Source organism: Lissotriton vulgaris, chromosome 6 (genome assembly GCF_964263255.1).
Source record: "Lissotriton vulgaris chromosome 6, aLisVul1.2, whole genome shotgun sequence".
Taxonomy (NCBI): Eukaryota; Metazoa; Chordata; class Amphibia; order Caudata; family Salamandridae; genus Lissotriton; species Lissotriton vulgaris.
This window is the reverse complement of record NC_141694.1, coordinates 1,290,916,880-1,290,942,928: the sequence shown is the minus strand read 5'-3', so window position 1 is coordinate 1,290,942,928 and position 26,049 is coordinate 1,290,916,880. Positions and strand designations below refer to the sequence as shown.

Here is a 26,049-nt window from a genome sequence, read left to right as displayed (position 1 = left end):
GGCTGGAGGGGGTGAATGAAGAGGGTGCATGTGTGTTGGAACCTAATGGTCATCGCCGCTTACTGTTGGCTAACCTGCTGGTCCCGAGAACCCCCACCCGTATCACTCAGTGCTACAACGCACTGCGTTACAGGCCAGGAAGAGATCATTGGACAGGGTCAAAAAAGCCCCGACATACCCCTATGCTCCCCATTGTGGGTCTACCGCATGGCACTCCCAGGACGTTATTTACCGGAGACCAATTTGTATCTTGGACACAGGTAGGGTCGGACAATGTAGGAGACTGCTATCTGGACAAAAACCTCCTTCCCTTTGAAGAATTGGTGGATGGAAGTGGCCTTCCGCCGGGCCAGTTTTTACAGTATGAAGCCCTAGTATGTGCCTTTAGACAGTTGTGGGGGGAGGGAAGGGGAGAACCTGAGACCCATGCACTCCTGCTTGCACTGATAACCCTGGGCACAGCTGGCCACCAGGTGAAGTGGTTCAATGCTACCCTGCTTACAGCATCCCTGGACCCGCTGGGTGGCTTGTAAGAGAGATGGGAAAAAATACTGGGTGGCGCACACACAGATTCCGAATGGGGTAAAACCCTGCAGTCCCCCAAGAGGATATCTCACAACATGCGCCTTAAATATACACAATGTAATGTCATTCATATGACCTACAAAACCCCTCACTGACTCAACATCACCAATGGGGGGATGTAAGAAACTGCCCGAGGTGTTTCCACCTTGATGCTGATTTCATGATTATGCTTTGGGACTGGCAAGCAATACACCCTTACTGGAACGCCATTGTACTTAAACTTAAAGAGGTTCTGGGGAGAGAGCTGGCGTCCACGGCCTGGGTGTGCTTGCTAGGGCTCTTTCCTCGACCATGGAAACATAAAGTTCGGAAATGGTTAGTTGACTTGGCTTTGGGTCTGGCTAAGCGCAGAATAGCGTTAGTCTGAAAGTTGGCACAGGAACCTACGGTTGAACACTGGAATCGGGATGTGATCAATTGGGCGGGTGTTGATGGTAGAGCATTGAGCTGGGAGGAAGCTAGAGGAGTGTGGAAACACCCTATAGCTGATTTATGGAAAGAAATGATGATGTCATGGGAACAGCCGGTGCATTCTAGTGAGGAGGAAGGGGAAGAAGACCATGCCAATTCGATTGTGGACACTGAGCCCTGATGGTTCACTCCCACCCTTATAGAGGCACGGGTGTGTATACCACCTCCCTCAATCTATGGCTGCGGAGATTAGAGATGGGACAAATGCTGGGCAATACTACTGGGAGGGAAAAACTCTTCCCTTTTCATTGGTTATGCTTTGGTGATAACCCCTACTCTCCTGGCTCAGATTGCCCCAGACATGAATGGTTGACTTCTAACTTCTACTGCTCCACTGCTTAGATTTAAGTTTGTTATAAAAGTGTTTGTTTTTCTTTCTCCTTTTTGGTGAACATAAAAGTAAACTTATTGTGCTAAGCTGTTTCATCATACCCTGATGCCAAACCACCGTCCTCTCCTGTGAAAGTCTTGGACGAAATGTATATTTAATACTAAACTGATATCATTGTGACATTGAGCACATTATTCACCTGCTTATTGGATTGCAGTATGGCGATATACTTTTGAGCTACTGTTTCGTGCTGATTTGAGAAGATATATTTTGTAAGAATGTGTTGACTTAAAGATAGGTGCTGTCTGTAGATTTACTCAATGTTTGTGCATTGAACTACAAAATACGAAATGCCAATAAAAATAAGTTTTAAAATAAATAAATGAGGATCTGGGTGTATTATATGGAAATAGCTGTGCAGCCTTACTGTCGAACACACTTGCAAAAAATGTCTTGAGTCCAGTCAGGCGTGTTTGAACAATTTGAGCTCCACCTAGGGTAGCTATGACTTTCGAGCAGCAGGTGCGAACAAAGGAACTTAGTGTAAAGCATTTAACAGTACCAAACAAAACAAGTATTTGCAATGCAATAGGTCTCGCATTTGTGAGAGTTAGAGCTATTGGCTTTTTAAATGATAATATTTTTTACCCATGTGCTTTGGTTTGGAGTGTAGTGGATGTAGGTGGTGTGGAGTGGAATTGTGTGGGTTGAATTGGTATTGTTAGTTGTGGAATTCTATGAGGTAGAATTGTGTGGTGTGGAGTGGAATAGTGTAGTGGAATTATGTGTTATGGTGTGCAGTGTTTTTTTGTGGATAGTTAAGGTGTGGTATTGAGTGCACTTGAATTATGTGGAGTGGCATTGTGCATTATGGAGTGTAATTATTTGGAATGGTATTTTGTGTTCGGGAGTGGTATGTAGAGGAGTTTAATTATGTGGTGTGCTGTTGTTTTTTGTGGCATGATGTGGCATTCTTTGGTATGGATTGAATGTGTGTGGTGTGTTGTGTAATTGTGTTGTTGAGTTGAATGATGTGGTTTGCTGTTGAATTAAGGTGTGTGTAATGGAAATGTGAAGAGTTGAATTGTGTGGTGTGGAAGTGTGTAGTATTGAGTGAAATTATGCTGATTGTATAGGGAAGAGAAGAGGGATGGTGCACTAGAGATGAGAGGGAAAAGGGAAGGGTGATGGTGGAGCGGTGAGAAATAGAATGGATGCCGATTGCAGCAGTGCAAAAAAATAGAAGACAGGTGGAATCTTTTTATGAGACTGGTGGAGCTAGAGGGGGAAGGAGTGGGAGAGGCAAAGGTAAGAGAAAGGTGGGAGATGATGGAGAGACCTGGCGGAATCAATCAATCAGATAATTTGTATAGCGCGCTACTCACCCGGAGGGTCTCACGGCGCTTGGTACAGGGGGGTCCGCTACTGCTCGAACAGCCAGGTCTTGAGTTGCTTCCTGAAGGAGAGATGGTCTAGGGTCCGGCGGAGGTGGATGGGGAGGGAGTTCCACGTCTTGGCAGCCAGGTAGAAGAAGGATCTTCCTCCCATGGTGGCTCTTCGGATGCGGGGAACGGCAGCGAGGGCGTGGCTGGTGGAACGTGGCTGGTGGGCGGGAGCGTAGAAGGTCAGGCGGTCGTTGAGGTATCTGGGACCTTGGTTGTGGAGAGCTTTGTGTGCGTGGTTGAGGAGTCGGAACGTGATTCTCTTGCTGATGGGGAGCCAGTGCAGGTCTCTCAGGTGTCCGGCGATGTGGCTGTGTTGGGGGATGTCCAGGATGAGTCGTGCTGAGGCGTTCTGAATGCGCTGGAGCCTTTTCTGAAGTTTGGTAGTGGTTCTGGCATAGAGGGTGTTACCGTAGTCCAGACGGCTGGTGACGAGGGCCTGTATGACCGTCTTCCTGGTTTCAGTGGGGATCCACCGGAAGATCTTCCGTAGCATGCGAAGAATGTTGAAGCATGACGAGGAGACGGCGTTGACTTGTCTGGTCATCGAGAGGGAGGAGTCTAGGATGTTAACAACAAGTAATACTATCACAGAATATTGCGCATAACTTGCCTTTGCTTATTACAATAATTTAAACAACCGTGAGCATAATTTGCAGTTTTCTTGCTGCGCTGTTCCAGTGTCCCTGCTTACATATCACGACACAAACATAAAAAAAAGTTATAATTTAACATTCTAGGTATCGATTTTGGGGATTTACAGGGCTCGACAGAGAGAAAAGCCTCAAGGTGCCTACAAATAGATATATTACGAACAGTAAGGAGGAGGTGTCGGGTTAAGGGGAAGGCTGACTTTTCAAATTACCAGGTGTTCAACATTTTGCTGCTGGGTAGAAGGTGTGGTGGGTCTAAGGAGCGGGGTGGCGGGGGTGAATAAATAAATAAACATGCGCAACCGAGGGGACACGATGCAAGCCTCTCAGAGAAAGGGGGCTCGAGCGTGACAACGTGAAGAGACACAGCGCGCATGCACTGCAATGCTAGGTGAATGGGCGGGCCTAAGGGAGACAGGGCGGTCACCAACCCCACTTCCAGAGACACCGGACAGAAAACCAACGACAATAGATCTCGCCAAGGCGAGCAGCGCATGCGCTGCAATGCAGCGAGACCTGAAAATAAGAAAGTCAAACAAGATGTACGAAGCATAACACCAATTTATAACATTTATAAAAATAAAGCATATTTTTATAAATATTTACAGTTCTTGGTGAGCAAAGTCCACCGGAGGGTTTCAGAGATACAGATTTTGAAATGTTTTCTCACTTTTTAATTCAACTGCAAACCAGCATTGGTCAACAAAAGTTTGTAAAGTTTTCAAAAGTTTGAAACAGTTTGGCTACTCTGGCCCAGATGTGGTATCCAAATCTAACAGGGAGAAGGTCTAGGGGACCAGTGGGGTAGAGTTACTCAGTCACCTGGCCACTCAAGTGTTTTCCAGGCCAGGTCCAGCCTGCCATAGACGATAATGGAGTGGTCCTGATGCAGAAGATACAGGATGAAAAGATGCTCAAAGATACTCCGGTTATGGTATGGTCGAAGGGGGATGCCTTTGTGGTGATTCCTCTGCCCATAGGATGTATAGGGTGACTTTGGCAACAGAGGTCAGAGTCCTGCAAAGTTCTCCTCGAGACCATGGAAAGCCAGCTGCGGCTAGGCTACCGTTCTCCGTACACCCTGGTCCTTGTGAAATCCATTAGTAGGGACTAGTGTCCCTCTTGGGCGACCAAACTCTGATGGCACTCTGGACTCTGATGACACTACCGGGTCCGGTTGACTCAGGTGCAACTTTTGGCCATCGAGGATTGGCCTATTAGGACTCCGAGGGGCAGCTAGCAGTAAATCTTCTCCGGTGGCTAGCACTTTGCCAGTTTGGGTTTCTTCAGCTTTAATGTCCCTAGTGCTGTTCCACGGGGCCAGCCAGCTGACCTTTGCAGGCACAACTTGGGCTTGAGGAGTGACTTTTCCCCAAACCAGGAGCCACAGGAACAATCCTAAGTTCGCTAGCCCAAAGTGCAGAAGGTGCAGCAGGCTGTGCAGTCTCTCTTTGTGCAGTCCAAGGGGCAGCAGGGCAGTCCTTCTTCCAGTTCCGATGTTATCTGTGATTCACAGTGCCAAATTTATCCCAGGAAGGTGTCTTGAGGGGACAACATGGTCACTAGCCAATGGGCTACCAGGTCCCCTCCCTACTTGGTGCCGAATTTCCGTACATGTGTGGCATCTGGTGATCCTAAAGTGCACTGTTTCCAGCCACTCCCAAGATGTCTGAACCTTTCCTTGACTGTGAGGAGCTTGGCAGCCCAGCCTAGAGGTGTGGCTACCTTAAGGCTACACGTCCACAGGAAAACCGGTTTGGGTGCTAGTCTTCCCTCTCTGGCCCTGTCTCCAGCCTGTCTACCTGAAGAAAAGGCAGTCCCTCAGGAGTGTTATAGCCATTTGCCCACCTAAGGCAGCTTCACCTATAATGCTCGCCTTTTGGGCTAACTCCCTGAGCGGCTTCCTGCAAGGGGAAGGTGACAATTCCCCTGCAGTGGGCTGCTATTGCTTTTAATCCTGGTTGTTGTTCACACTACTCCCCAGACAGGCAGAAAGCTGTCTGTGGGTGAGTGCCCATGTGAGTCCACTGGACCAGCTGAGTCACAGAGTGGCAACTTTCTAAAAGTTGTTTTACTTTAATTGTTCCATTAAAATCGATCTGGGCATCAGGACGAGTTTAATACCACAATTAATTTGATACCTTGCAATACCTAGTTAGGTAGTCTCGTTCAGGAATTGGCCAGGATGGGGTGACAGCCTGTAACCCTGTATTAGCCAATGAGGCTACTAACCTTCCCACAGCAAAACAACAATTTAGAAGTGTTGCTGTAAAGACATGTATCAAATACAAGTCCTGCTTAATAATATACAGTTCCATGCCTTATGGCTCTGCAGGCATTTCTAAGGGGAAACCTACGTATATTATTAAGGGAAGTGGTGGCTTTGCCATTAAGGATAATGTTTTTTTCTAAAACACATTTTAATTTACTGATAGAATATTGCCATCTGCCATGGTAAAAGTCCCAACGTGTCACAATCTAGTATGCAGCGAATCACAACGATGGCACGCACGTTTCATCAGGACTCTGGTAGCCATCTTGGAATGCAGTTGATTGCAAAAAAGCACTGGATAAGCCAATGGCTCTGTGTTTTAAAGCCAAGGATGTAGGTGGGAAGAATATTCGAGGCAACATTTTTAATGTCAGGAGGGTTTCTTTAGAAAAAGACCATAAGGTTTAACATATCCACTGTAAAAAATCCATTAGCCATGCTGTGATTTGAAGACGATCAAATTGTCTGTTCCAAGCCAGAAGACTCAGTTTACAAAGTTTAAGGCCCGCCCTATTATAACCGAATGGCCATGGAGAACTGTATAGTCTTTTACATGCTTTGGAACCATTTTGAAATAATAGACTGGTTTAAGTGAAGAAAATAATTTAACATGAAGGGGTACATATGAGATTAATGGAGCAGAGTTTAAGTGGAGAAAATCATTTAAAATGATGGGGTACATCATTTCAACCAAATTCTGTTTCAGTTATCTATGCACGAATTACAAGAGTTGTGGGAAATCACTTTTGCACTCAGCCTTAACTCGATATTTTACCCAGGACTCAAAAATACCAGCTGGTAATGGTGTGATGCATGATTATGTATGGAAAGGCTTAGAATGGGGTTCCTCAGGAAATAATCGAAAGGAACACTAATGCAATGGCGCGGTGTCAATCTGGAAAAAGAAATTCACCGAGGAGAAAACGGTCACAGGTCATTTGTCAGCAGGAAAAGGCACAAGGACAAGAAAAGCACAGATTAAACTGTTTTCAAAAGGACTCTAACATTGTGAAGCTCGATTTAGCTATGCAATCCCTAGGATTTCTTGAGGGTACGGCAAGCGGAAGCATACCTTGACAGCTCTTCCTGGTTCAGCAGACTCCCAAGCTTGTTTCATAGCTTTTATTTCATCTGCTCTTTCGGTGTCTTTCTTGACCTCCAAAGCGTGTGCTTCACTGTGATCACTTACTATGCGCAAACTCCATTCTGGTTTGGGTGGCTCTGACAGTGGTTGAGCCTGGAATAATGACATGTAAGAAAGTTAGAATCTGCATGTATAAATGACTCCACCCAGAGGCAGGGTTCCAGCAAACATAATCTCAAACTCCATGGACAACTCTAAGCAGCCACACAAGAGAGACAACCCTTTGATTCAATGGAGAGGTCTTTCTTTGGAAATAGAGATGCAATCGTGTTATTTAACCCCTTCACTGCGGCGGCTATTCCGCAGCAGTGGTAAGGGGGTGGGGCGGAAGAGCGGCGGGTGCATGCTGGTGACGGAACTGCTCCGTCACCAGCGTCGGTTGCGCTGTGCTTATGACGGAGCGGTTCCGTCATGGCCCCGTCCGCTCAATAGAACGCTCAGCACAGGCGCCGAATTCGCGCCGTGCATGAGCGGCGGGCGGGCCATGACGGAACCGCTCCGTCATCAGTACAGCGCCACCGCAGCTGATGACGGAGCGGTTCCGTCATCAGCACACAAGGGGTTAAGGGCTGGACATTAAACTGACCAGAGATTATCCGGGTGTCAAAGAAGGGTAAAGGTTGAAAAAGTGTAAGAGAGCCTGTGGGGCCATTTAGGTGCAGTTCTTGACAGATGTACATTGAACCTCTACTTGTGTCTACAAAGGGAACTCCTAGTAAGTTCTCTCTCGAGTTTTCGGAAATCTTTTGCTGGCAGTGTGGTTAAAATAAGTTAAAGGAGATGTGAGATGAGAGAGCATTTGAGGCACACAGGACATTTCGCAATGGGAACAATTTGAAAGTATAAGATTATGTTTAGCGTCTAATATTGAATTGACATTTTTGAATCACACTATTTTCCTTTCATGAAAGACTCTTTTACTGTTTTCCTAGGCGTGCTCTGAAGAAGAAATACGGCCTGCGTATAAAAATCACGTGGGCAATGATAGAGCGCATATAACACTCTAATTGTGAGGGAGCATCATATTCATGATTTAAACGTACCTGCATATGTTTTAGTATCATCCTATATTATGTTTTAAATGCATTTACTCTACATGTTAACCTTGAAATGTAATGTGTTGTTTACACAGACTTTGCATATACTAGAAGACACCATTATTTTATAACTACAGGTGTAGGGGAGACATTATATTCATATAATCGTGTTTTAAAGTTGCCTGCAGTCTAGGCCTCGAGCTGCAGGGTGTTTACAGTTTCACTTCTTCAGCTACTGTGGAATTAATTAAATGTATCTATGTTCGTGCTAGAATAGTATGCTTTCATCCCATTGAAGGTAGAAGGAATGCATCCGCATTATTTTAGTTTAAGGAGATAACTGGAATGTCTTTGAACAGTCTGAGAAGTGAGCAGGGAGGATATTGTCTGTGCCTGGCCTATCTACACTCCAAGGTCAAAGAAGCATTCAATGAAGAAATCATAGAAAACTACCAGTGTATTAGTGAAAGGATTGGTCACATGATACATTGAGGAGGGGGCTAAATGTATCCTTTTTGTATTGTGCGCAGGGACAAAACGGCAGACTTCTAGATTTTCGGAGAAGAGAAAGCACCTTGAGAACAAGCTGAATAGCTTTAAGCTATTTGACCCATTTGACGTGAGTACTTCTATGGAAGTCTACACGTGCTGACACCTTTGGGAACCGAGATAGGGGAGCCAACTAGAAGCATCATTAATGCGAGTAGTGCGGGGAAAGATATTCCATGCTTTCTTTCCTAATGGAAAGGGATTTGGACTCTGCATGCCTCTTGGGCTGTAAATTAATCCTGGAGTTTATAGTTTGTGTCTCTTTTGCTGAATCAATTATATGCACAGATTTGGCTCTGTATTAATTTTCCTGTACCTATATTCATTGATTTTGAGGTGTGTCTATATTCAAATATTTTTGGCCTTATAATAAAAATCCATAAATGGAATTCGGAGTTTGTGGTCTCTTCAGCATGACTGCATTGTAAGTATAATTTTAATGTGTTTCTTCCCCTCTACAACTTTTGGCAGGCAAATAAAAGACCATCATAACTGAATTAGGCAAGGCCCAAGTTTGGCGTTACCAGCAATTTTAAGTGCTTTCCCGTGATCAAGGCTTGTTTGAGCAGAAAAACGTTGTTATTGTAAGCCTCTTGCTTGCATATCTTTATGGATTAAAACAATTTTAACTCACACAGCCCGAGCTGGTGTACTTCTTGTCAAGGACAGATAAAGAAGAAACGGGCACATGCATCATTGTGAATTGCATTCGCAAACGGTGCAAATCGCAATTTTCGGCCGTTTGCGAATACAATTGACAAAATTGGGATGCATCATGTTTTTTGCAATTTTAGAAATCGCAATCATGTTGCGATTTCTAAAATTGTGATTGCATTTAAAAAGTCACAATTTTAGATTTCTTAAATGCAATTCATGAACATTTTAAATTTGCGAATTTGCAAATAGGTAGAGGTAAATTACCATGAAGTTGACCTTCATGGTAATTTGCCAAAAATTGCAAAAATGCACAAAAGTGCATTTTTGAAAGTTTCATTTGCACTTAAAGTCAAATTTCAGGGGTGCAGGGGGGGTCCTTTTCCTGCACCCTTGAAATTGCATTTTCAATTTGCGATTCGCAAATTGCTAATCGCAAATTGAAAATAGCTTCTCATTGATTTCTATGGGCCTCTAGGCCCTTAGGAATCAATGGGAAGGAATTCCTTAATTGCGATTCGCGAATTGTGAATCGCAATTAAGGAAATTTAAGAAATCGCAAAAATATTTGCGAATTCTTAATGCATAGCCTTTTGCGATTTCTTAATTGCGATTCCTTAATTTTCGCAATTAAGAAATCGCAAACAGCAGCAATGGTGCATGTGGCCGAAAGTGTGTCTGTATATCTATATATATATATATATATATATATATATATATATATATATATATATATATATATATATATATATATATATATGTATATATATATATATATATATATATATATATATGTTTTTTGCACTTGACATTATTTAATGTCAAAATGCAGTAGAATCTGCATGTGATTGTAACTTGACAAAATGAATTGTATTTTGTGACATAAAGGAAGGAGTCTTTCTTCTATGTTACCTTGACTCCCAGAAACAAAATCTATTGGCACGGAAACATCATGTAATCAAGGCTGTTGTGACGGCTGAAACGCGTTATGGCTAATGCGATTAAAACAACCTGAACAATCCGCAGTAGAGTCGGCTCTGTTTGTTTTGAATTTTTCAAGCGTGAATATATATATCACCTACTGGCGGTCGCCAGTAGGTAGTTATAATAAGGACCGATGTTCCATAGGAAAAGCGTTTTTTGTTTTGCCAATATATTTAGCGCCGGTTGATAAATCTTCGCAAAATTTTTCAACATTTTGGCCTGCTCCGGTCAGCTCCTATCTTGAAAGTTTCTGGGTGATTCGTGAAGCGGGGGCCGAGAAAAAAGGGTGTCCCAAAACGCATTTTCCTCATATTAATTTCCATAGGAAAAAGTGGAACAGGCTACAGCTCGAACTGCTGAATGGAATGTCTCCAAATTTGGCAAAAATGTAGTCCTTGGTTCAGAAAGCGACCTTTTTTAAAATGGTGTAAATCCGTTCAGTAGTTCCTAAAAAGAATTTTTAAAGAAAAATATTGATATCTGAGCACCAAGAAGGGTTCGCGAACCCTCCCGGGGCACGAGCTTCAATCTCATTGGCTGCCAACACTCTACACCAGAATGCGTTGGCAGCCATCTTGTTACTCAGTAGAACCGAGTCACAAGAAAACTGTGAAAAAGAGGTTAAAAAACAAGAAAAGGGGGCAGGGTAGAAACACCCTGACCCCCTAGGCCTGCTCAGGTGGTCCCACAGGCAGAATTCATGTTGGGGTCGTGAATCATGCCAAAATGTAACAAAAATGGAGCGCTGGCTCCCGCGCTTCTCAGGGTCCAATGCTAAAATGAAATAGCGGGGGCTCGGGGGGCCGCCCTGCTGCACCGGGGACCGCCACCTCCCCTGGGCTCTGCTAATTATGTGCGGGGGCATGTGGCCCCCACAGCCCCAGGGACCGCCACTTCCCTGGGGCTTCTTAAAAAATGAATGCGTGGGGTTCCCACCTCAATGGGGCTTTTTTATTTGGATGCGGGAGCACGTGGCCCCCCCCGCTGCCCTGGGGACCTCCACTTCCCTGGGGCTCTGTTTTGTTTTTCAAAAAAAGTGTGGGTGGGCAAGAGCCCTTCACATGCCCTGGGGACCACCACCTCCCCGGGGGCTTTGCAAACATGGAGAGGGGGGCCTCGCTGCCTCCCTCTTGGAGCCCTTGATGGCCCTGGGGACCGCCACACTAGGGCCAGCTCCTGCAATGTCCCGGGGTGCCCACCCCTGGGACATTGCTGTTTGCTATGGCAGTGCGGGAACTGTGCGGCTCCCGCCCTGTCATAGCAAACTCAGCTTTGCCTCATTGAGTAAGAGCAGGATTGCTTTTGAGCAAGGGGAGCTGCATGTCAGCAGCTCCACATGCTCAAAAGCAATGCCGGCTCCCGCAGGAGGCGGGGAGAGGGCAGGATTGTCGGGGCGTTGGGGCTTCCCCGGGGTCCCCAACGGAGAGGCCAGATTTTTAAAAACATGCAAAGGCCGGCCCCCTCGCATGGGGTCCCTGGGGCCATAATTGGCCTCTGGATGGGGGGCCATAGGCCCCCTTCCTGGTTTTATAATAAATGTAAAAGAAGGGGGGCCACACAGCCCACCTTGTTAAAAAAAGTGAAAATAAAAAAGACGGCAAGATGCCGGAGGCCATGCCTCCTTTCTCCACCACTCTGCAAACGTGCCCCCTGGCGCGTTCTAAGTTGGGAGATTAAGTCCCTTTGAACACTGAGGGTCCCTGGGGGCCAACTAGCCCACCAGGTACCTCCAGTTATCGCCACAGAGCTGCGTTGGAGAAAGGTATTCCGAGGCCATGCCCCTTTTTACACCACTCTGCAAATGCGCCTCTTGGCGTACTGGTGGTGGGGCGATGAGGTCCTCTTTTGTCCTGAGGACCTCAGGACAGAAGAGGGTACCTGGTATACACCCACTCTAAAATACTGACTACCAGTATAGGAACTATAGACAGACCAATAGCAATTAGAACATATCCGCTCAGCGATTCCTAGGTCCACACACACACACACACACACACACACACACACACACACACACACCTAAAATGGCAAGTAGTAGCCCAAGCTAAAACTTATAGTAACCCATCTCATACTCCGTCTCCTAACCGTCATCTTAAATCTACTAACTCTGATCAAGTAGCTACATACAATGACAATCATAGCCCTAATGTATATTCAACCCTACAGAGAACCCAAAAAGACCCACCAAGTAACAGCTCTCCAGCACATGGAGCAACTACTCAACAACGGGAATTGGGCCAGAGCTACCAAGAAACTTCCTTTGTCTCCTAATTATTAACCTAAACACACTGACTCTGAATGAAGAACTACATCCAATGTCATTCATAGCCCTGCAGTCTACACAGACCCACATAGACCTCATTTAGAGCCTCCTAAGAACAGCTCACTCAGCCAGACTACACAACAACAGAATGTAGATTACTGACCAAGAAACACCCCAAAGATAAAGTGCAGGTGATAGAAATAAAAACGCACACCGGTCACAAAAAGTTGCATACAGGCACACAGAATGATAATTTTATTTGTCAGTGCCAATGACACAAATTCTCAGCTCACCAAATCAACAACAACTGGCAACTACTCAGAGAAGACATAGAATGGGTCAAGAAGAAATTCAATGCACTTCTACTCATCTGAGAGTCAGTGTACCAAGTACACTGACTCCCCTTCTAGCAGAAAGTGTATCTACAACAGCAGACTCTGCACTCCTAGAGACAACAAGCTTCTCAGACCAAGAAGAACGAACAATTACCTCACAGAGGAAGTGATAAACAATCTGCTATTATACTATCAGTGCACACAGAAAATCTCACTTGACACTACATTCAACATCCTGATTCTCAAGACATCCAACTTCAAAAAAGTTAGACAAAACCCACTGCAAGTCAATCACAACAACCTGATCTTGATTGCAACAAACACAATACGCCCCACAGTAACTAACAAATAAGTAACAAAACTGAAATGCATGCTGCACAATTGCAGATCAGCTGCAAAACACCCTATGGATATAGCAGATGTGATCTTAGCTCATGATCTGGACATATTCTTCCTAACTGAAACCTGGCTTAAACCAACGGCAGCCCCAATACTGGACCTTCACATTCTACCTGACTTTTCCATCTTACGCCTAGACCACACTTGAAACAAGGGGTAGGTCTAGCCATAATTCACAGAAATTCCATAACTATAAACTCACTCTCGTTAGAAGATCCATCATTGTTTGAGTTCTTGGGAGCTGAAATCAAGCAAAGAAACTGCTAATGAAAACACTCCGTGTACACCCTCCACCAGTTAACAACACAATCTTCCGGGAGCAACCTAAAAAATGGTCACAATCAATCCCTCCTCACACTCTAACACAATATTATTAGGAGACTACAACCTTCACTGGAACTCTGACAAAGACCCCACAGTGTCTGCACTCAGTAACCTGCTCTGGGACCTCAACATGGTTCAAGCATGCAATGGACCAATGCACAACAAAGGTGCCACACTGAACCTCATCATCGCTAAACCGGAATCAGTAAACATGCTAGTTATCACCCCAACTGACTGGTCAGTTCATCATCAAATTATTTTCCAAATATCCACACAAGAAACAAAAATCAAGGGTCAAAAGAAAAGAGCAAAAACATGGGTGAGGGATTACAAAAGCGTAAACAGAACAGAATTGATGGGGTTATGACAAACAACCTTGGAATCACGGACGGAGCAAACATTCGTTCAAGAACTGACGCGCCTCTACAATAGCAAAATGACCAACATTATTCAGAAGGCTGCTCCATTACTTCTAAAAATGCAGAAGAAAAAACCTTGCATACCGTGGTTCAAAACAATACATAAACAATGTATTTATTTATTTATTTAAACAGTTTTATATGGCGCTGGCTAGACCCAAGGGTATCAGAGCGCTTAACAAGGTTTGGGAGTGCAACAAAATGAAATATAACATTTGTACAAAAAGGGAAAGTGCAAGAAAATGGGAAACAAATGCAAAGAACAGTAAATACATGGACATGAAAATAATGATTACAGCTAGACCATAGCCAGAATTAGATAGTTGATCTAGCTTGGGTGGTCAGGGATGGGGGGGGGGGGGGGAGAGGAAATGGAAAACTAAGGAGGGTGATGGGAGAGGAGATAGCATGTAGGGGTAGGTAGGGAAAATAAGCGAACTAGTAGGGGGAGGGTGGAAATGTATTTGGGAATGAGAGGAGGGGGGTAGTAAGTTCGGTATAATGTGGGGAGAACAGAGCACCGTCATGGGCAGGCTGTGACCCCCTGTTAGGTGGCAGGATTAAGGACCCCAGTATTTGTTGAGAAGGTGTCGCTTGAGGTCTTTTTGGAAGCTAGGATAGGAGGGGTTGCTCCGTAGATCTTTGGGGAGTGTGTTCCAGATAGTAGGCACGTTTCCGGAGAAAGAGCGTAACTGGGTAGCTTTCTTGTTAGCCAAGGAAGGTACTAGCATGAGAGTATTAGTGCTCCTCATTTCTGTAGAGCAGCCTGCTTTGTGGAGTTTGTCTGCTAAATACAATAGGGTATGCTGATGGAAGGCTTTATGCGCAATGCAAGCATTCTTGTAGGAGGATCTGCCCTCAATGGGAAGCCATTTGAGAGCTTTGAGGATGGGGGAGATATGATTGAAACACTTACAATCCAAGATAAGTCTGGCCGCGAAGTTAAGGACTGATTTGATTGGTGCTAGGTGTACTTTAGGAGTTCCAGAGAGCATGGCATTACCACCGTCTAATCTAGAAAGTACTAGTGATCGAACAACTAATTTAAAATCATCAGTAGGGACGAAGGGTTTTATTTTCTTGAGGTGATATGGAAAGAAGAGAGCGCCTTTGGCCGCGTTTTTTATGTGGAGAGAAAGGCTGAGGTTCTGGTCAATGCTTATTCCGAGGGATTTAACTGAGTTAGAGGTGGACAAAGAGCAATTGAGAGCTTTAAGGTCGGAGATCCAGTGTTGAATGGGGAGCTGGTTGTTTTTAGGAGCGAAGAGAATTACTTTAGGGTTAAGTTTAAGGTGATTGTGATGGAACCATTGTTGAATCTTAGTCAGGGCATCATTAAGGTGCAGGATGTCAGCTTGGGAATTGATTTTATAGTAAAGCTGGGTATCATCAGCTTAGAGGTGGTAGTTGATTCCTGCTTGCCGAAGATTAAGAGGTTAAATAGAGAGGGAGAGAGAATAGAATCATGGGGAACACCGAGGGAGACAGGACTAGGTTTGGAGAGATAATTGCTAATTTTACTTTGTTGGGTTCTGTGCTAAAAGAAGGAGGTGAACCGTTCGGAGGCAGGACCATTGAAGCCGAACCTATCTTTGAGGGTGTTGAGTAAGGCAGAGTAGTTAACAGTGTCGAAGGCAGCAGATAGGTCAAGAAGAAAGAGAAGGGAGGCCTCACCCCTGTCATCGACAATTTTGAGCATAGCGGTTTCAGAACTACAGCCCTTTCTAAAGCCTGACTGTAACGTGTCCAGGAGGTTGAAAGAGTCAATGTGCGTGTCTAGTTGGAGCAAGGTGCATTTTTTTAGGGCCTTAGATAGAAGGGGGAGAGTAGAGATAGGCCGTAGATTGTTAAGGTTGGTGGGGTCAGCTGAAGCGTTTTTGAGGATGGGAGTGATTTGGCCAAGCTGGAGGGAAACAGGGACACACTCAGTGGCCAAGGAGGAGTTGATGATGGTAGTCCAATAAGGTGGGATGATATGCTTTAAATCTTGCACAAGGTTAGCAGGGAGAAGGTGCCGCGCAGACCTGTCCTTTTAAATTCCCCGACTTCCTGGAGGGTCCGGTAGCCTGTAGGAGCAGCTCCTTTCAAGGGGACCAATATATTAGTCATGTGCCAGTAACTAGCTTACACAGGACACCACCATCGGAGGGCCGGTCTTACATCCTCTGTAATGTCCAGTCCTTAGCCAAGCATCCATTCGAAATCTGGGACGTAATCCATTCGCACGCCCCGGAGATTTGTTTCCTGAGTGAAACCTGGCTGAATCCTGCCAATCTTCCAATGGTTAACATGGCTATCCCCAAAAACTATGGGTTTATCCAGGTGGATAGGGTGGGGAACATGGGGGGGGGGTATTGCTATAGTGTTTAAAAAGCACCTTAAAGGTGCCTGTGGCCAAGGCATCCCCTGAAGTAAATAAACTTCTTACAGATATGGAGCACCTTGGGATCCCCCAAAGAATTCTAGGACCTACCCATAACGGGGGGCATACACTCGACCTACTGTTCACAAACATAGAATCGCTCATATATGATGCCCCTTGGCTCCTTACGTGGTTGGACCATCTTATGATCAAATTTACGAGCCCGTCTGGTTTCCCTCCGTGTAGAGGACAGCCTGCTGGTAGAGCCCTACTAACTCAGCGGCCTTGGAACAAGCTCACCCCCCAGACATTTGAGAAAGTATTTACACCCCCTCTTGGACAGAGGAGCGGGAGGTGTCTAATGCCTTGTCGACCTTCATGACAGAAATGGTGGGAGCCTTGGATATAATTATTCCAAATAAAAAGAAATCAAGACCCCGCTGAATCGACGCTCTGCCCAATGGTATACTTCTGAACTTAGGCAGAAAAATCTTCCTGCAAAAGACTGGAAAGACTCTGGCGACGAATTAAATCCCCCCAATCAAAAACTCTTTTTAAATCTTCCCTATCAACTTACCACCAAAATCTAAAAGCTGCAAGATGCCTGTTCATCGCGAACCAGATCAATCACACGACCAATACCACTAAAGCGCTATTCGACATCGTGAAAGATTTCATGACCCCTGTGGCATGCAAACAACCCTCCATAGAATCCCAAGACCTCTGCAACTCTTTGGCGAGGTTCTTTCGGGAGAAAATTGAAATCATTTATTCGAATTTTTCACATGAGGCGCCTATTTCCTTCAATCTTGGCTGTACACTTATACGGACTGATTGTTCCCTTGAATGCTTTAGACCTATTACTTTAGCAGAAACTCAGAAAGCATTAGAGGCCGCTAAATCGGGCTCCCCGGCGGACCCCGGCCCCACAAAAATTATGGCACTTTTATCCCATACTTTGGCTCCTACTATCCAGAATCTTTTTAATCTCTCAATTGCGGAGGGCGAAATTCCAGTGCCCTGGAAGGAAGCATTCGTCCATCCTACCATAAAGAAACCTGCAGCTAACCCTCAGGAGTTGGGCAACTATCGCTCGATCTCGCTGCTCCCCATGTTGGGTTAAATGCTGGAAAGTATGATCAATCAGCAATTAAACTGCTATCTTGAGTCAAACTGTATTCTTGACGCCTCGCAGTCCGGCTTCCCCAGGGGTTTTAGTACGGAAACGGCGCTATTGGCTGTAACGGACTCCCTGCGGATGTCGGTGGATGTCGGCAATCCTGATCCTCCTTGACCTCTCCGCGGCATTCGATACCATCTCGCATGCCAGGCTGGCAGAGAGGTTAAGAGCTATCGGGATCCAGGGTTCGGCCCTCAGGTGGCTTCAGAATTTCCTAATGGATAGATCCCAAACGTTCATCATGGGCTCCTATCAGGCAGAGAAAACTTCATTAGACAAGGGCGTTCCCCAGGGCTCCTGCCTTAGCCCTACCCTTTTTAACATCTATATGGCACCTCTGGCTAAGGTAGTGGAATCCCTGGGTTTTGAAACTATTTTGTACGCCGATGACACCCAGCTGCTGTTCAACATCGGCCCAAATCAGGAGGCGGATACACTCCGTTTTTCCAAGGGTATTTGGGAAATCTCTAACTGGATGACCAATAACTTTCTCCAGTATAACCCAGGGAAGACGGAAGTCATACTGCTGGGGAAGGCTGCGGCAGTCTGGTCCAAGGAGTGGTGGCCTATACAACTGGGTGCCCCCCCACACCAAAGTAGTGTGTAAATAACCTGGGTATCAAGATTAACCACTCTCTTTCCATGCAGGATCACGTAGCGACCATTTCTGGGTCCTGTTACTATAGGCTAAGACTCCTGAGGAAGATTTTTCCTTTTATCCCACTGGAGCACCAAAGAAACCCTGACCCAAGCAATGGTCATTAGCCGTTTAGATTACGGCAATGTCCTATTGGCAGAAGCTGGAGCAAACTCCCTGAAAAAACTGCAGTTGATCCAGAGGCTGGCTCCTGCAGTGTCCCGGTTGCCCACTCCTGGGACACTGCTGTTTTCAATGACAGGGTAGAAGCCATGCGGCTCCAGCACTGTCATAGCAAACTGCTTTGCTTCACTGAAGCGAGAGCAGGAAACCTGCTCTCGCTTCAATGAAGCAAAGTAGGATTGCTTTTCCATAAGGAGAGCTGCATGTTAGCAGCTCCCCTTATGGAAAAGCAATGCAGCCTCCCGAAGGAGGCAACCATGGTAGAGTTGGGGTATCCCCACGGTCCCCAACGGATAGGGCCGGCCCCCGGGGATGGGGTCCACGGGGCCAGAAGTGGACAGACATTTAATATTCAGGAATAGCTACAATACCCCAACACGAACGAGGAGGCAACAGAAAACTCCAATTGAGAAGACTGGAATCCAAACTAATAATGAGATTCAAAACTAAACAACCAGTAGGACTGAATGGAGACGAAGAATTATATGTCCACTTATAATGAGAGATGGGTATTGTCTTAGAAAAATTAAAATATTTTGTTTCCAACTGAATCCGCACAAAAGACGATGAATAATCAACTTGATAAACAGTTTAAGTATGAAAATCGAAACATGATGTATTGTGTGCAAGAACCACTGACTTAGTCATTAGACAAATGATCTGTATAAGTTGTTAAACATCAATGTGTTATAGGCTGCTCATAAGTAGTGACAAGGGCACTCAGCCCTAGAAACAATTATACACTATACACACAAATTCAGGTTGATTGCAAACTACACAGTAATCAATCGAACACGAGTAAAGAGGGCTCATTGTATAGCCACAACAATATAGTGATACACTGCAAAGCCTTAATACCCGAACCATAAATTACATAAAATGCTGCATAAAGGGACAACACATAAACCAAGGGATATGCGCCGGCGATAAATAAAGTCACAACAAAAGGGCACTCAGCCCATAACAGATTACCGCTCTATAACTCAATGTGATAACAACTCGCGACACTGTAGTAATTCAGATATCGTAATATAGACAATCAGTGCTCTTAAACAATAAACTGAAGGGAGCACACCCGTGACTGAATAAAGCACTGCGAATTGACATCATCAACAAACAGCCGTGCTTACTAATAGCAGGCGTTAACTTTGTTACAGTATTACGGAATAAAGTTACAAACAAAGCATTGTGTAACTACATATCCCAGTATGCATTTCGAATGTTTAACAATATAAATATGGAAAGCAAAAAGGGACAAACTGTACGACACTGCCGTGAGAAGGAACTATACATTCGAAACGCGTAGGCCATCACAGTTGTGAAATAAATTAATGTGATTTACCAAGCGGAGTGCCAGAGTAATCTTTTTTCGTGTGAAATATATATATTTCGTACCATGACGTACCATGCCGTATATTGCGTACCATGACGCAGGCACTGATAACGTCCCGTATTGATTACGGAAACGTGCTGCTCATGGGGACATCAGAGAAAAACATAAAAAAGCTACAGGTTCTACAAAATTCGGCAGCTCGCCTGGTGCTAAGGCTTCCCCGCCGAGCTCCTTCACGCCCTTCTCTAGCAGCCCTCCACTGGCTACCGATCAGTAAGAGGATTGTCTTTAAAGCAATGCTCTGGTGCCATAAAATAATTCATCACAGAGCACCGGCATATATGTCTGATTTGGCGTCTGTGTATGAACCTAATAGATCTCTTAGATCCAAAGGAATGGGTCTGCTCAGAACTACCTGCCCCAAAAAAGCTAGAATGGGAGGCAGATCATTCCGCACCTTAGCTGCCAAGCAATGGAACCTCCTGCCTCTAGATATCAGGTTGGAGAGTAATGAAATCATGTTTAGGAAGAAGTTGAAAACCTGCCTCTTTACTGTGTGATTGGATTTTTCTCTGCTGTTGCATTCTCTCTCCACAGCGCGGGGACACGCCGGGAGGTGTTACCAAGCGCTCTACAAACTCCTTTAAACTAAACTAAACTAAATATATATATATATATATATATATATGTCTGTAGATTTCTTTCAGGAAAAGAAGGTGAGTCGCACTCCATGGGGCGTTTTCGGAAATCTTTTATTCCGATAGCAGTGCTAGCCGTTAGTTGTCCCAATGCATTTCGGTCCCATCCAGGACCTTTCTCAAGGGGGCTAGTGGCATCGAGGAAGGAAGGAGTGAAGGTTGGCATTCTGGTCAGTTTTTAAACCCCTCGGTGGGCGTCACTCGGGAACTTTGTTGGATTTTTGCCCCCTGGTGGGCGCCGCAGTCGGCAAGTTCGTAGAGGCTGTTGGTCTCTGTAGTCCGCCCTCACTCCCCCGTTCAGTCCTGTTGAGGAACGATGCCTGCCTTTGCTGCTTGTCACCTGTGCCTCATCTTCCTATTTTCGAGGCGATGAGGGACGATTACCAGAGTCTGGTCCCTGGCGGGTTCCCCTGCCTGGGGTTGCTTGCGCGTCAAGAGGTCAGGGTCCAAGTTTCAGACTTGTGGGGAACTCACTTTGTCGGCGGTGCGTGCTCTGCGGTAGGACCCAAGCCGCTTTGTATGTCTGTAGATTTCTTTCAGGAAAAGAAGGTGAGTCGCACTCCATGGGGCGTTTTCGGAAATCTTTTATTCCGATAGCAGTGCTAGCCGTTAGTTGTCCCAATGCATTTCGGTCCCATCCAGGACCTTTCTCAAGGGGGCTAGTGGCATCGAGGAAGGAAGGAGTGAAGGTTGGCGTTCTGGTCAGTTTTTAAACCCCTCGGTGGGCGTCACTCGGGAACTTTGTTGGATTTTTGCCCCCTGGTGGGCGCCGCAGTCGGCAAGTTCGTAGAGGCTGTTGGTCTCTGTAGTCCTCCCTCACTCCCCCGTTCAGTCCTGTTGAGGAACGATGCCTGCCTTTGCTGCTTGTCACCTGTGCCTCATCTTCCTATTTTCGAGGCGATGAGGGCCGATTACCAGAGTCTGGTCCCTGGCGGGTTCCCCTGCCTGGGGTTGCTTGCGCGCCAAGAGGTCAGGGTCCAAGTTTCAGACTTGTGGGGAACTCACTTTGTCGGCGGTGCGTGCTCTGCGGTAGGACCCAAGCCGCTTTGTATGTCTGTAGATTTCTTTCAGGAAAAGAAGGTGAGTCGCACTCCATGGGGCGTTTTCGGAAATCTTTTATTCCGATAGCAGTGCTAGCCGTTAGTTGTCCCAATGCATTTCGGTCCCATCCAGGACCTTTCTCATATATATATATATATATATATATATATATATATATATATATATATATATATATGTATTACCTACTGGCGGTCGCCAGTAGGTATATATAGTTAGGATTTTTTCTCTATGGAACTTTTGAAAATTCTATGTCTAATAACTTTGGCGTTTGTGGACGGAATCGGCTGAAATTTTCAGGAAAATGGCACATTTTGTTTCTGAACAGCCCCTGAAAATTTGGGGGGGTTTTGTCAAGGGGGGCCGAGAAAAAAGGGGGGTCCCAAAACGCGTTTGCTGGGTCTCAATATATGTGCTCCAGTGGATTTTGAGAAATTAACGTTTTAAAAAACAGATATATCTGTGACAGCGTCCCGGGTAGCGCTCCGGTTCGCGAACTTTTCGCGTTACGGAGCTTTGCGAAGCGAAGCTGATTGGCTCTCGGGTGTCTGTCAACATTCTAAACAGTCCGGTGCGGCCGCCATCTTGTCTCTCGGTAGGATTGAGAGACAAGAAGAGGAGAAAAATGAAGGGGGAATTTAATGAAAGGGGGCAAGGTAGATCTCTCTTGACCCCCTAGGAATTATGTTGGGGTTATTAAAGGGTCCCGTGGGGCAAATAAAAAACATTTGATTTTTTGCGGTAGAAGCGCTTTCTGGTTCGCGAACCGGGTAGCGAATCGGGACGCGAAACGGGAATTCGCCATTTTGTGTTTCGTTTTAATTAAATTACAAGATGGAGGAAAAACAATGTGAGAAATGGGTATAAGGGGGTACGGGAGACGTATCCTGACCCCCTATGTTTACTGAGGGTGGTTGAGGAGGCTCATATATGTTGATACTTGTCTTCCAGCGGCTGCGCGTGAGCGTTTTTTTTTTTTTTTGCTGCGTGACATCTGTTAACGTTCGATTCGAAGGAAATCAGGAAGTGTTGACCGCCATTTTGACACTGCGAGTAAATATATTGTTAAAAATAATTGTTATAAATTAATCTGTATTGATAAACATTGTCTGCGCCATTTTGCTTTTTTTCCAATGTCACACTTTTGTCGTGCACGGCAGGCATTTTAGATGCCTTGACCAGACCCACTCTCTGCACGCCGCCGATCGTGACGTCTGTTAACGTTCGATTCAAAGGAAATCAGGAAGTGTTGACCGCCATTTTGACACTGCGAGTAAATATATTGTTAAAAATAATTGTTATAAATTAATTCGTATTGATAAACATTGTCTGCGCCATCTTGCTTTTTTTCCTATACCACACTTTTGTCGTGCACGGCAGCCATTTTAGATGCCTTGACCAGACCAACTCTCTGCACGCCGCCGATCCTCAGCATGGCTCCCCACCCTCGCAAGCATCTCCCCCATGCACTGGTCACCCACGCTCTCTCTCTCATGCATGGGCCATAAACCTCCTCCCATATGCGCTGCTCTTCCCTGAGAATCACACCCCGTGCTGAGGAAAATTCAGCCCAGATTACAACCGATGCCCAGGCTGCTGGCACAAGACGCCACTTAGTTTCCATCTTGAACGGTTACCAAATAAAGAGACGGGCGCTGGGAGCAGGAACACAAGAACAGAGTTTTATTTCTCATGAGGAGAGCCTGTCATTTCGAAAACGCACATAGTGTCTTCAGGAGGTGCTCTAACAAGTTTCTCTGAGGTTTCGTCTTTTATACACATGTTTATGATGCACAAACATTCCTTATTACAATGAAGATACTTCGAAGTAGGAAAAGCATGTTTGGAATCCCAGCTTCAGGCCTATTCCCATACCAGTCTTGTGATCTCTCAGCCGGACATTCCTACAGGACACGAGGACAGGAGGGGATGATCAGATCAAAGGTTGGGCACTTCGGATGGTGTATCACGGTTCTGTTATGCTGGGCAAAAAGAGGGGGTGTACTCCCACGAGGCTTGGTCTTATGACTTGGGACCGGGTCGAGAGGCCAGGTGCAGCTGGGGGGGGGGGGGGGGGTTCGTCAGCAGATGGGGGGGTGTGGGTCAAGCAGGAGTGTTACTTCTAGAGCAGGGTCACGCAGAGGGAGAGGGCTTTATGGTCGATGCATGAGTTGTGTGCGCGGGAGGGGTGCTGGGGGTTTAACAAACGGGCAGAGAGGCCATGGTGCCTAAAAATGGCTGTCGTTTGCGTGCGTGCATAGGTCTATGCTGGCGGGATAATGCTGTCAGTGTTTCGCGGTATTCGTTCTGTTTACAGCAAGGGGTATGGTGAACACAAATGAACGCCGCTTATGTACATATACATTGCCATTTTCAACAGTCGCCGCTTTTTAACATAAGTTAGTTCATTTCCGTGTTTTCCCCAACTGACGGGGTGTACATATAGCCATGTGTGGTCAATGGAAAGACATTTGTAAATACTGGCGGATTGCGTATAACCAGGTACATTCGATGCAATAGACGAGATGTAGTACATATGAGTTTACATTTGCTGGGTTATACATACAAGCCTAGAGATCGGCATAATACTTAGTCGGGGTCAATCAAGAAAAGGTTCCGACACATTATCGGCGTTTAAGCCCAGGGGGGACCGGTAATGTGGGAGAGATAATTATCGGAGGCCTGTGGATAGCATAGGTCGCCCAAGTGTGGCATTACGGATCGTGTGCAGGGGAGGGTCAAAACAAAGGGCAGTCGGTGTAAAGTGGGGGCGAGCTTGTGCTCTCCTTTGAGGAAGAGAGATAACCTACAGTCGTACGGGGTCGTTTTCATTCGTACTAGGGGGTCCAGGTGACAGTCCTTCGGGGTGGCTTAGGGGCATTTAAAACAACTTCCCTGATACAGGTAGCATATAAAGTAGAGGCTAAATACCAGGATCTTTATCGATTGCTTTATGCTGTACAAAAATGAAAAACACATACAACAAACCTGGACCATTCATATTTGCAATGTTTCTGCGTACTATACTTTTTAACCCTTAACTAATCGAGCTGCTTCATTTCACCTGCTTTTTTTTTTTTTATATCGGAAACAGTTGCCATTTATTCGAAACTTACCAATCTACGCGTTACAACTACGTTTGCTTTTTCAAAAACCTTTAATAAAAATGTTGGTGCACAAATACGGGCCTACAACCCCGTGGGCCGGCCACGGAGCAGGCTGGAACTGTAAATGGGAGGGGGGGGTATTTATTTGTGGAAAACATAACAGAGTCAGTGGTCGTTGATTTCATAGTAAAAAGTGCGACAAGTGCAACAAAATCATATCGATAATTCATTGTGAGCAAGTACCAAAAGTGTCGACAATTCGAACCTTCAATAAATACAGTAATCAATGATGCATTAGAACTTAATATCAATTCATTGTCCGAACGTGTAATCAGTACCCGTCCCATGTCAATTCATTGTTCGAACGTATAATCAATACCCATCCCGGATCAATTCATTGTCCGAACATATAATCGGTCTTATCCCATATCAATTCATGTGCTAAAAACTGCATACATATCTCATGATATCAAGGCTGAGCAATCGGGGCACAACAAGGAGTTGAGAGTTTCATTTGTACCGGCGCCATTTTGGGTGAGGTCAGGAAGGTCCAAGTATAGTCAAAATGTCTCCACCAACTCGTGGTTGGACCGGGACCTCTTTCGGCAGTCCAAAAGTTTTCATTGAAGGGTAGCAGAGGGGACTGGCGACATGAACCATCAGTCAAAGTGGGGTGGGAGGCAACAATCTCTCCTACCGGGTCATACTGGTGTCCCACCGGAACTGATCAAGTTGGTAGTCTTGCAGGATTTTGGTCATTTCAAGACTGAGGCTGGCGCCGGCATGAGCGCGCCGACGTCCCGCGGCTACGTCGTGGTCGTTCCGTGGGTGATCATGGCAGTCATTCCCCATCGGGGGTGTCTGCGGGGGTCGGGGGCGCCCGTGGCTCTTATAGAATCTTCAAAGTCGAGGAGAACGTTTCTGGACGCAGGACTCATTTTCTAGCTGAACTCAGAAGCGCCGTTGCACCGCAACAGTGGACGAGACCCCCGCTGGGTGAGCGGAGCATCATTGCCTCGCAATAGTGGACGAGACCTTTTGTTGGGTGAGTGGAGCGTTGGGGGTGCAGCTGAGGGGCCCCCACCTGGGGGGGTGGGAGAGGCTCGTTCGCGCCACCTCTCCCTCCCAGCGCACCCCAAGCCGACACCTGGCGTTGATATCCGTGATGTCCGGACCAGGCGATAAGAGGGGGGGTGGTCGGAGGCAGAGGCAAGACTTCCCCCCCGTGGCCTGCAGGGCGCCGCTTCAGGACCGAACGGGGAGCTCATACCAAGCTGGGGCCAGACCAGGAGATACGAGGGGAGGGGGGGGTCGGTGGCATGTGCAAGACATCCCCCCCCGTTGTTGCAGCCATTATTGAAGAAAGAAGAGGATGGGGGACAAGCAATGGATCCCGTCGGCCTCGGCTCCTCTCCTGGCCCACCTTACGCGACGACCTCCCCGGCCGACGGCTGCCAGCAGGACCCGCCCTACACGTGCCGAAGGCCTCGTCTTCCGGATGGGCGTAGCCGCGAACCTGTTGCACTTCGGGAGTTTCCGTAATGGGGGTAGGTATCTGCTGATTTGTATCTATTTCATGTTACCGTTATTTGGCGTGGCGGGCGGTGGGACAGACATGCTTGGAGCAG

At 46.1% G+C, this 26,049-nt stretch overlaps 1 protein-coding gene across 1 annotated transcript in view; it reads right to left on the bottom strand.

Annotated features, from left to right (window-relative positions):
* The window catches only part of ADGB (androglobin), a 1,363,241-nt gene that overhangs the window by 175,283 nt on the left and 1,161,909 nt on the right, over positions 1-26,049 (bottom strand). Inside the window, exon 31 of the mRNA XM_086927423.1 lies at positions 6,827-6,991. Within this exon, the coding sequence (XP_086783549.1) occupies positions 6,827-6,991 (165 nt within the window). The remainder of the gene's footprint in view (positions 1-6,826; positions 6,992-26,049) is intronic.